At 39.2% G+C, this 10,784-nt stretch overlaps 1 protein-coding gene across 6 annotated transcripts; it reads left to right on the forward strand.

Annotated features, from left to right (window-relative positions):
* The first annotated feature begins 2,092 nt into the window (after positions 1 to 2,092).
* LOC124314024 (poly(A) polymerase type 3-like) lies at positions 2,093 to 7,411 on the forward strand. Of its 6 annotated transcripts, XM_046778976.1 has the most exons (16): positions 2,093 to 2,252; positions 2,384 to 2,684; positions 2,748 to 3,006; positions 3,102 to 3,206; positions 3,273 to 3,423; positions 3,491 to 3,908; positions 3,968 to 4,135; positions 4,201 to 4,301; positions 4,374 to 4,498; positions 4,566 to 4,730; positions 4,882 to 5,016; positions 5,545 to 5,643; positions 5,918 to 6,006; positions 7,063 to 7,255; positions 7,319 to 7,329; positions 7,396 to 7,411. In XM_046778976.1, coding segments are annotated over exons 2-16 (2,229 nt in total). In that variant the 5' UTR covers positions 2,093 to 2,252; positions 2,384 to 2,475; the 3' UTR covers positions 7,397 to 7,411. The 6 variants fall into 6 exon arrangements, 4 of the variants coding, with proteins under 4 accessions (XP_046634932.1, XP_046634931.1, XP_046634933.1 ...); XM_046778975.1 differs by lacking the exon at positions 7,396 to 7,411 and having other exon boundaries at positions 7,319 to 7,348; XR_006911065.1 differs by lacking the exons at positions 5,545 to 5,643; positions 7,319 to 7,329; positions 7,396 to 7,411 and adding an exon at positions 5,307 to 5,367 and having other exon boundaries at positions 2,094 to 2,252; positions 6,193 to 7,109.
* Positions 7,412 to 10,784: the final 3,373 nt, after the last annotated feature.

The following is a 10,784-nucleotide window of genomic DNA, read 5'->3' on the forward strand; positions in this document are numbered from 1 at the left end:
AAATGATCTTCTTCAACTCTTTTTATTCGGTTGTAGAGAGGCCTTAGTGCTATGACTGAAAAGTCTTTTCGGTCATTTTCTGCATTTTACAATTACGGCCGACTTTTTGGTTGCTGCTGGTAGATTGCCGTGTGGTTCCCCAATTTTCCAAACAAAAACACAATTTTCCTTGTTTCATTTCCTTTGACTTTGACCTCGGAATGTAAGGCGACGACGCCGCCGCACACGGGGCGATAAAGCATAGATAACACCAGGCAGGCTGGAAAAAGCACCGACCCATTGTTTTTCTGTGTTTTCATTCTCGGGGGTTTGCTTCGACACAATCAGCTGGCGTAATCATGAATTTCTCGGGAACTGGAGCGAGGATTCAATTAACGTCACCCCAACTCTACAAGACACGAGCAGCCTAGGCTGATTTATCCGCAATTGCTTGCTTGTCTATACCTATATAGCCTATAAGCTACTACACCTAATCATTCGATTCGTGAATCGCATTCGGGTCTTTCACGCATCGTATGGCCTATTAGTCTGCTGGCGTCGTGTCTACGCAATTGCAGCAGGTTGTTCCACTAACGACTGAACGCACCACGCTTGGGTTCCCTGGCTGATTTTCTTCGTTGTTGTTCTCCTTGGCCCAAGGTTTTTCTAGTGTGTTCCACGCTGCGTGTATATCTATCTATATGTATACATATAGATGGATTGGATGATGGCTGGCCGGATCGAGGAAGCGTATCTCCGTGGCTGCTAGGCAAAAAAGGACTGGGGGTGAGTGCCAGCCAGCCAGCCAAACTGCACCTGCTGCCTCTCTCCGTCAGCCGCACCGGGGCCTATTAAAAAAGAACTTCACGCACGAGTCTCGCCCAAAAACGTGGAAACAGAAAAAGGAGGTGCATACACACACACACACACAAGAGGTGGTGAGCACGGGCGCAAGCTCTTGGAAAATAAATATATATAAAAATGGGGAAAAAAAGGAAAAAGAAAATAACGTGTGCAGCTGCCTTGTGTTTATTGTACATTACCACCACATCCAAGTAGAAACCCTCCTTATATTCATTTCCGCATCATTATGTGTACACATACACAATAACACTCACAGACGATGGTGTGTACATCTTGTAACCGCTCACAACAACCGGCCGGATGAGCGCGGGACGAAATGTTCAGAAAAAAGTAACAACGAAAATGGGGGGAAAAAAATATGTATAATAATACCAAAGACATCTTGCTGGCTGTGGCTTTCCTGGATAGCTGTCGTTACATCATCTCTCTCGTCAGCTGCACAAACCGCGGACAGCTAAGCGCGCCGCTACAGTTAAGTCTTTTTCATTTCCAAGATCCGGCCGATTAAATTATGATGAAATCAAACGGTTTCTCTCCACGTTGCCGCAATGATCTCCTTCCGTTCGACCTGGATCGTATTTGCCTGTAATTTAATTCGTCAAGAACTGTATCGTTGTTTGTTTTTGTTTTTTTAACTACGTATTCCAAATTGTTTAACTATTAATTTCATGTACGAAATATAAAATCAACCAGATAAGATGAACGATATTTCTTTCGGATTTTTTATCGGATTTATTCCAAGTCAACAGGTTATCGCATGAGATATTTTCGTCGCATTTCCTTTCAAAAAACAGGATTAAAACAACTTTCCATATTTCTTTGAATCTTGTGCTGAATATTGACATTCCACTGGAAGAAGATGGCAATTAATTTTAATTGGCAATATTTTTTCCGCGAAGGAAAAAAATCATTTGAATCCTCGTCAAGCTAAACAAGAATACTTAGAAAACTTTCATGTCGTCTTTTAAATATTGTAAATCACTAAATCAGGTAAAGTAGGTTTTGTTGAACATTAGTTTTTTCAGCAATTTGCCTAAAGTGAATTGAATTTATAATTTTTTAAAATTTATAACCCCTTCTTATTATTAGGATGTAGCAATAAAATGTAAGATGTATTGCACATATCCTATTGATGATTGCATAAGCATAAATTTAGAATGGAAACAAACAGAAAATTCTCTCACGTTGAAAAACACCATTTGAAAAGCCTCTAGCGGTCAAATGTAGAACCACGTGATGTCAGCATCATTCGTGAATTTCAAACATCCGGCAACGTCTTACCATTTGTCGTACGCCATCGCTGGAAAACTAAAACCTTTTTTTGTTTCTTGAGTAGATTTAATAATTACACGCTGTATCCGCGTGGTTTAGTTTTAGTTGGATTAAAGTCGTATGAAAAATGCTGTGAGGTCAGTAAAATTCTACCAGTTAAATTTATTTGATTGATTCTGTTGATAGAAATGATATTACTTTCAAGAAGATAAAAGTGTGTTGGTTAGGTTTTGAACCCTTTTTTCTCTTCTGTTATTTTATGTTGCAGGCTCTAAATTGTGGCGATACTCGATAATGCTGAAGAGAAAACTGTCAATATAATTTCAGTTAACTGCCTCAATTCCTAGTGTTATAAATTCCATGTCAACAAAAATGAGTGCTTTTTGGTCAACTCCTCCCGGGCAGAATGCCCAATCTCAACAAATCTTGAATCAAGCACGAAACTTGGGGATGACTTCAGCCATCAGCATGGCAATGCCAAAACCTCTGGATTTACAAAAGACTACAGAGTTAAGTGAAGCTTTGGTCCCACATGGAGTCTCTGAGACTGATGAAGAGCTCAATCATAGGTAACCTTATGTTTGACACCAATGTGTCAGAATTTTTAATTACTCCTTCTTGTCTCTTAACAGGATGGAAGTTTTGAGGAAAGTGAATGAATTGGCCAAAGAATGGATTAAAGAAGTGTCTGTACAAAAAAACATGCCAACATCAGCAGCCGACCATGTTGGAGGGAAAATTTACACATTTGGTTCTTATCGTTTAGGTGTCCACAACAAAGGTGCAGATATTGATGCTCTTTGTGTTGCCCCACGTCATGTTGACAGAGTTGATTATTTCACCTCTTTTGTTGACCTGTTAAAAAAACAACCAGAAGTTACTGAACTCAGAGTAAGTTTAAGTTATTTAAAATGGTGGCCAGTGTCCTTGACTGATGTTTATCTATTTCTATATGTTTATCTATTTCTATATGTTTATCTATCTAGGCTGTGGAAGAGGCTTTTGTGCCTGTTATCAAAATGAATTTTGATGGAATTGAGTTGGATATGTTGTTTGCTAGATTGGCTTTGAAAGAAATTCCTGATAACATGGTAATAACATTGGAAATTTTAATTTAACAAGACAGACATATCACATTTTTGCTTTTGTCCTTATAGGATTTAAAAGACGATATGCTTCTGAAGAATTTAGACCCCAAGTGTGTTCGTAGTTTGAACGGGTGTCGTGTGACAGATGAGATTCTCCGACTAGTTCCAAATATCGACAATTTTCGTTTGGCTCTCAGAGCAATTAAATTATGGGCAAAAAGTATAAATAATGTTAGTATTTCTGTCGTTTTTGTTAACAATTTTGAGTTTTTCTTTGTTCTATTTAGAACATGGAATTTACAGTAACGTTTTGGGTTACTTGGGAGGTGTCTCCTGGGCCATGTTGGTTGCACGAACGTGCCAACTGTATCCAAATGCTGCAGCAGCCACTTTGGTTCAAAAATTTTTTCTCGTCTTTTCAAAATGGGAGTGGCCTCAGCCAGTTCTTTTAAAACCTCCAGACAATGTCAATCTAAATTACCCTGTGTGGGATCCACGAGTCAACGTATCCGATCGGTATCACCTGATGCCAATCATCACACCAGCCTACCCTCAGCAGAATTCCACCTTTAATGTTTCCTGCTCAACGCGTGCTGTGATGCAAGAGGAATTTCGTCAGGGTTTTAACATGACGGAAGAAATCATGACTGGAAAGGCTTCATGGGACAAACTTTTCGAGCCTCCCAATTTTTTTGTCAAATACAAGTATGTCATTTTAATTTGGTGTTTTCAATGGCAGACTAATTTAAATTTGTCTATTTTAGGCATTTTATCGTTTTGATTGCCAGTTCTTCCAGTGTCGAAGATCAACTTGAATGGGTCGGACTAGTGGAATCCAAAATTCGACATCTGATTTTAGCACTAGAACGTAACGACCATATCACGTTGGCGCACATAAATCCTGAACAATACGACCCCGTTCAGCCGGAGCCGTATGTTTTCCACATACTTGTCGTGTCATAGAACCATTTAAATAGTTGTTTCATGTTATTTGCAGAGATACTATCAGTACCATGTGGTTTATTGGACTAGTGTTCAAAAAGACGGAAAGCCTCAACATTGATCTTACTCAGGACATTCAAGCTTTCACCGGCCAAGGTATTTATTCGGTTTTTAAATTTCTATTCCTTCGTTGAATTGATTTTTATCCTCTTAATTGTTCTTGAAAAGTGCACCGTCAAGCATCAACAGCCAAAACCGTCAAGGATGGACGTCGGATTGACGCTAAACACGTGAAAAGGAAACAGCTGAGTTCATATTTGCCGTCCACTTTTCTACTTCGCACCAAGCGTGTGGTATCCAAAAATTTTTTTTAAATTTGACTACTGGATTATCCTAGACGTGTTTTTTTTTGTTTGTTAGGGAGGAATGTCCTTGTCGACTTCAACTGGCAGTTTATCCAACGGAACGCCTCCAGTGGCAACGTTTGCACAGCCGAGAAAGAGGCCGTCGGATGCAGCTCTCGATGCCGTCATGATGAAGAAAGTCAGAACAAGAGAATCTGCTGACGGGACGAGGAACTTGGAGGTTAGATCAACATCCATCTCCTTCGTGATGCTGCACCCGCTGCCAACGATTTCTGGAGATCCATCCGACATGATCCTTTCATAAGATCTTATCGGGTCCTTTCCCAATTTATTTAACCGATTCTGTAATTGTTTTTTTCTTTAAATTTTAGGGCGACGAGTGTCGCAGTCCATTCGTTATCAATTCCAATGACGATTCGTGTTCTTCACTATCTGTGGATGACGTTCAAAACCCCTTCCCGGTCCCTGTCGAAGAAGTGCAACCCACCGAAGACGCTAATGATAAGGTAAACGACTGTGGTCTGCTTCTGTTATAATTGTAAAGAATTCATTTGGGTGTAGTTTTCAAATTCAGGGATTAATACTTTTTCAATATACTTTTGATAATTTTCTTGACAAAATTGGTATCATTTTGATTTCAAATAGCGTTGATTGATAGTTTGCCAGCTCAAACTTAAAAAATTCAATTAAAAATAGCTTTAATTAATGGCTTCGTACGTTCTCTACATTTTAAAATAAATAACTTTGTGATGATGATAATGTGTATGTGTGTGTATGTGTGCGAACTTATTGTCAGTCAACGATGGCAGCCAATCAACAGGACACGTCACTGAAGGATGATAATCCTCCTCCTCAACGTAAGTAATCAAAGCTGCGCCCGCGACGATTGGAATTTGCATGTCACTCGTATTGTCTTAGTTGTTTCTCGGGAATGGTTGATTTATTTGAGTAGTTGTTGCTTATTATTTGCATGGTGACGGTAGCGCTCTGCATGCCCTTTTCTTTGTTTTTCTGTTCTGTTGACGTCGTTGTAGGACATTGAGGGCTTGGTACCGGCAACCACTGAAGATGAAACCTTCGCTTTACCTCTGGGGCCTGTTAAAAGACCGACTAACTTAACATTGAGACGTATGGTACGCGAGATGTTCCTTGTGCGTGTCTCTATTCAAATTCCTATTCTATTTCTCCCTTCTTGAAATAATCTGTCAAATGAATTAACAAATTAAAAAACACGATCTGTAATGCATTGAATTGAGCTTACGTCTCGTCCTCTATGAGTGTGCCGTAGACCCTTTCTTCCCTAGTCGAGTAGAAATTTTTTTGTGATTTCAATGTTTTGTTGTTTAATGATTTTAGTTATATTTTTAATTTAATGATTTTGATCGTATCATTTATCTCCTTTCACAGAGGCTGTGTAGCGATGAATTGCCAGATGTCACGACGCCTTCACCCCGGGAGCCTCATCCGACTCATCCCACCATCAGATTTACCCTCAAGTGAGTTTGATTTAAAAAAAAAAAAAAAAAGACCAATCTCTCAGCAAAATAGAAAACAAACAAAAAAAATTCACATAAAAAATTTAAAAATCATGAAAGACAAAAATTTCTTCTATGCGACAAAAAAAAACAAACAAAGAATATTGCTAGAGAGATTGCAAAAATGATAAGACAATTCGGTCTTAGAACCGAGATGCCATAATCAAGAAAAAACAATTGTGCTGGATCAAAACCAACAAATTCGGGCGCCAACGTGTTGAGGTCCCCCATCCTTGGAAGTTTGACATCCGCATGCGCGTTCCAACAACTGCGTAACAAACTGTACGTAATGTAATATCTCTTATTGTTGTGTTGCTTTGGTAAAAAAAAAAGAAAGTAAGAAAACAACCAAATCTGTCACCTCATCATTCCATCGTTAACCAGCAACGAGAGCGAGAAAGAGAGAGGGTACACGAAGAGAATGAGAGGAACAGTTTGTGTTGCCTCTAAATTAATTTAACGAAAAAATTCAATTCACCTTCCTCTTTCCCCCCACATTTTTGCGTTTTCTTCCGCATAGAAGAGGAAGTATGTCCCTTCTTCCGTTACAACTTTTCCTTTACTTTTTTTTGTGTGAGTGAGAATGTGCGCGTGTAAATGGTGCGACGACAAGTCCTCAATATGTTCTCGTTTTATTTGAAGAAATAAGTGGCCTTGAATGTTCCACTTCTTGTTTTCCTTCGTCTCTTTCTCTCTCGATAAAACTATTTAAAAAAAACACAAAAAAAGATACATTAGTTGAAAAAGTTACAAAAAAAAAGGAAAGATGAATGCCATCATCCGTCATCCAAAATTTCCATTGATTTTTTTTTTTCGCTTTGAATTTTTCTCTTTCGTTTCCAGCGCGCACATCGAGGCGTCTACATGATTTCTATTCTTCCAATCCCTTTTATAAAGCGAATGTTAACACTCCTTAACTTAAAAAAAACAAACAAAAATTTAATCTTTTTTTTTTCCTTCTTAATTTTCTTAGTGTGTATGATTCTTCTGTAATTTGTACTTTGACTGGCGTTTCAGATGGATAAAAATAAACGGGATCATTTGGTTTCCTTCCCAACCCCCCACACTGTGTAATGGTACCGGTTTACTTGTTATTAAAAAGCAGAGGAGTTTATGTCCTGAAATAGTTAATCAAACGAAAGCGGAAACACAACATCAATACTTAGTCGAAATCATTGCGATTCTCTTTAAAACAAAACAAAAAACAGCGGTAAGTTAAATTGTAAGTTACATTTTAGTCTTCAAACTACTTAAATAATTGTTGTATTTACAGACTATACAGTGGTAAGGTTTTATTCACCACTAGCATCTCAGTTTTTTTAAGATTCGGACTTCAAGTTCTCTTCTCAGAAGCATTTTAGATGGCCATGTTCTAAGCGGTTCTAAGATTCCATAAAGATAACTACGATAGGGATGGAATCGATCCATTGCAGTCTGCCGTTTCCTGATACCATCATTTTGGAATCGTCTACATTTCTCTTGTTTTCTTGCCCAGTGGCTTGATCAACTCAGAAAAGTGGACAGTAATCACAAGCGAGCCTTACAAGACAGTTTCCTTTGAGTGCCAGAAAACCGTTGAGTTTGTGACCGAAATGACTTCTATTGGAGAGCGTAGGCATGCTACAAAAATTCCCAAAGCTACGAAAATGCTAAGAAAGTGAAATTCCAGTTTATCGAAGCTGAACGATGTGATTTCTGTCACGATTTTATGAATAGGAAGGAGCTGTATTATTTGAAAATGGGTTGCCTTTCAGTTTTCCGCTCCCGTGATCACCACCATCTAGTATTGAAAATCTGATTGCTGCCCACTCTTGCCGCTAGATGGCTCTAGGAATCGAATTCCTTAGAAAGAAGTGGAGAGAAGGTGATGTCGGGAATTTTACCTCGGCTTGACAAGATGGATGACCGTGTCCATCCGATAAGATTCCGTGACCATGACCGAAAATGTGGAAAAAAGGAATTCTTCGTCATTGAAGAAGCCGTTTTTGTAAAAAAGAACTCACCCAACCAGAGGAGGGACGACTTAGCGCCATAACAGACGACGACATTGAGAGAAAAGTCGCTACGAGTCGTAGGAGGAGCGCAACGGTTTAAGGTTTCCCAAAACGGCTACATCAATTCATATCGTCGTCTAGTCCATCCATTGTTTTTCCATTTTTCCTTTTTTCGAAACATTAACAAAAATACCCTGCGTACTATTCGGTATGTAACGAATACTTATTTTACGACAGGGGACGGCAACCGCATACCAGTTGCGTATATATACACAATTTCTTTTCAGGCAAAAGAAAATTAACGGTTGTATACAGTCGAGAAGAAAAAAAAAATTGTTCTCTCTTTCCAACTTCTTTAGCTATTCGTTCCAGTTCATCTGGCGGCGACTCATTTTCACGCTCCTTCCTCGTTTCTATCCCTCCTCTCCTTGTAGCATTCCCTGGAAAATGGTGGAGTCGAAGAATATTAAGGTCAGCGCAAAGGGTCAACAATTACATCAATGGCTTGAAATTGGAGTCTCTGCTACGCACTCGAGAGCCCGTCTCACATCCGACGGTTTTCTTTCAAACACATTTCCAGGTAAAAAGTATCGCAGGAATTTTAATAATTTCCCGTGTTGAATTGCCAGACGAATACCGATCGGATGACACACACACACAAAATGTGGAAACGATTCCCCTTATTTACTTTGTCAACCGCGAAGAATGTCAGTGACGTAACCAACAACAAAAGGTGCAGTCAATCGATATAAAGAACCAAAAAATTATAACTGGATAAAATAATTGTTTCTTCTTTTTATTATTTTAGAAATACAAGACCAATCGGTAGCGGTCTAGCGCGCGCGCTTCACACCGGGACGTCACCTGTTTCCCCCCACCTTACAGTATCACGGTACAGACAAAGACAATGGGTTTTTTTTTCGATCCTTGTGTATATTTACTTGAGGTGTTACGAGGCAACAATCCAAAAAACGAAATTTGAAAAAAGAAAAAAAGTAGTAGTAGTAGTAGCAGTAGTAGTTTGCCCAGTTTCAATCCCCCCCGAAAAAGTTGATTACGTCGACTGAGCTACGACCGTTGATTACACGGTTAGACGCCCGACAATCTTAATAAAAAAAGAAGAAAACTTTACTTTTTAATCGATTCTCGGGCGCTTCAAAGTCGACTTTTTATGTGTTCCCCGTCTGCATGCATGTATGTGTGATTATCAAAGCGAAATAATGACTTCAATTATATACGTATATAAGATAGAGACTAAGGTTTCTTCTTATATCTTATCCACGGAGATGATGATAAAGGTTTCTAAAGGTAAAGCCCCTGGAGCAGTGTTCTTCCACCAGCCTCTTCTTCTTCTTCTTCTTTCTCGGCAGTGAAAGAAGTTTTTCTATCAAGAAAGTGAGCGAGACTCGAGTGGAAGGAATGCGCCACCACGACTACTACTACACTGTACGCAGGTTGGTCATGCCCTACAGGGTCTAGGTTTTTCAGACATATTTCATCTTCTCTTTTCTCTACGTGCTTCTTTGTATCACACATCTGCCCGGGAGAAACAATCGCACCGATGTGCTGTGTGTGTGTGTGTGTGGATGAAAAATTCCAATGAGCTCAGCTTCTTTTTTATTTAAAAAAGAAATGTGTGTGTAGATGTGTATAAATGTATAAATAAAAGGCGCGCCAAGGTCGCGACTCACATTCTTCCCGGGTATCAAAGTCGAATTCCGCGCGCTTTTTTCTTTTTTATTGCATTCAATATTGTAGCGAGCGTATAGCGCATAGTAATAATCTATCGTGAACGTGACCCCCCTGCAGCACACGCTGCCGAGTCCCCTCTCCATTTTTAAGAGAAATTTTAAGCTCCGACTTTGGATTTTCTTATCTTCGTAATCTCATTTAATCTTTCGTAATAATATGGGACGAAAAAGAATCTCGAAATTTTTCAGCCCACGTTTTTTTCTGGCGTTTGTGTATACATAATATTTAATTGCGCCTGTAAATTATCTGTCAGGCATTCGTCGAATGAAAAATCGATTTCCAGCAAAAGGGACAGTTTTTGGGTAGGAGATGATGATCTTGTCTCCGAGCTTGACAAATAACGTTCTAGTGAAAATGCTCATCAACCGATTTTTCTTTTCTTTTCCCCAAAAGAGAATTTATGATCTCGTAAAATTTACGATATAGACGAACCCCTGGACAAAAAGAAAAATATAAAGGGAAAGAGAAAAAAAGATCTCGGTGAATTCATTAAGACGCATTGAAAAACCATTAGGGTGATTTGTCAATGTGTATATTTTTTTGTCTTTTGACAGTGACGTCATGAAATGCCGACCTCGTCTGAAGACGGGGGGAAAAAACATGGCGATAAAAACTTTTTTTTTTGTTGAATAAATATAAAAATAATAATACCAAAGACTACTACTACCAAAACCAAGTTGTGTGTCCTGTTTTTATTTTCTCTCTGCACATTCTATACATATCCCCCCAGTTAAAAGCGGCGGGAGAAAAGTGGGTTGGGAGGTGGTGGTGAGGGGGGGGGGGGTCGGTTGGTATTTCTCCATTTTCTTTCCTTTTATTCATATTTTCTCTCTCTCACCTTCATCCGTCCGCCATCTTTGCACCTCCCCCACCTTTCGTCTCCTTCCTTGGCCTTCTTCTTCTTCAACAACATTCCACCATTTCTTCTTACCTTTCCTCCGAGCACCAGGTGTGCTGCCGGCAGCTCACAAGATAATAATAATGCCTGACTAG

Source organism: Daphnia pulicaria, chromosome 10, assembly GCF_021234035.1.
Source record: "Daphnia pulicaria isolate SC F1-1A chromosome 10, SC_F0-13Bv2, whole genome shotgun sequence".
Classification (NCBI taxonomy): Eukaryota; Metazoa; Arthropoda; class Branchiopoda; order Diplostraca; family Daphniidae; genus Daphnia; species Daphnia pulicaria.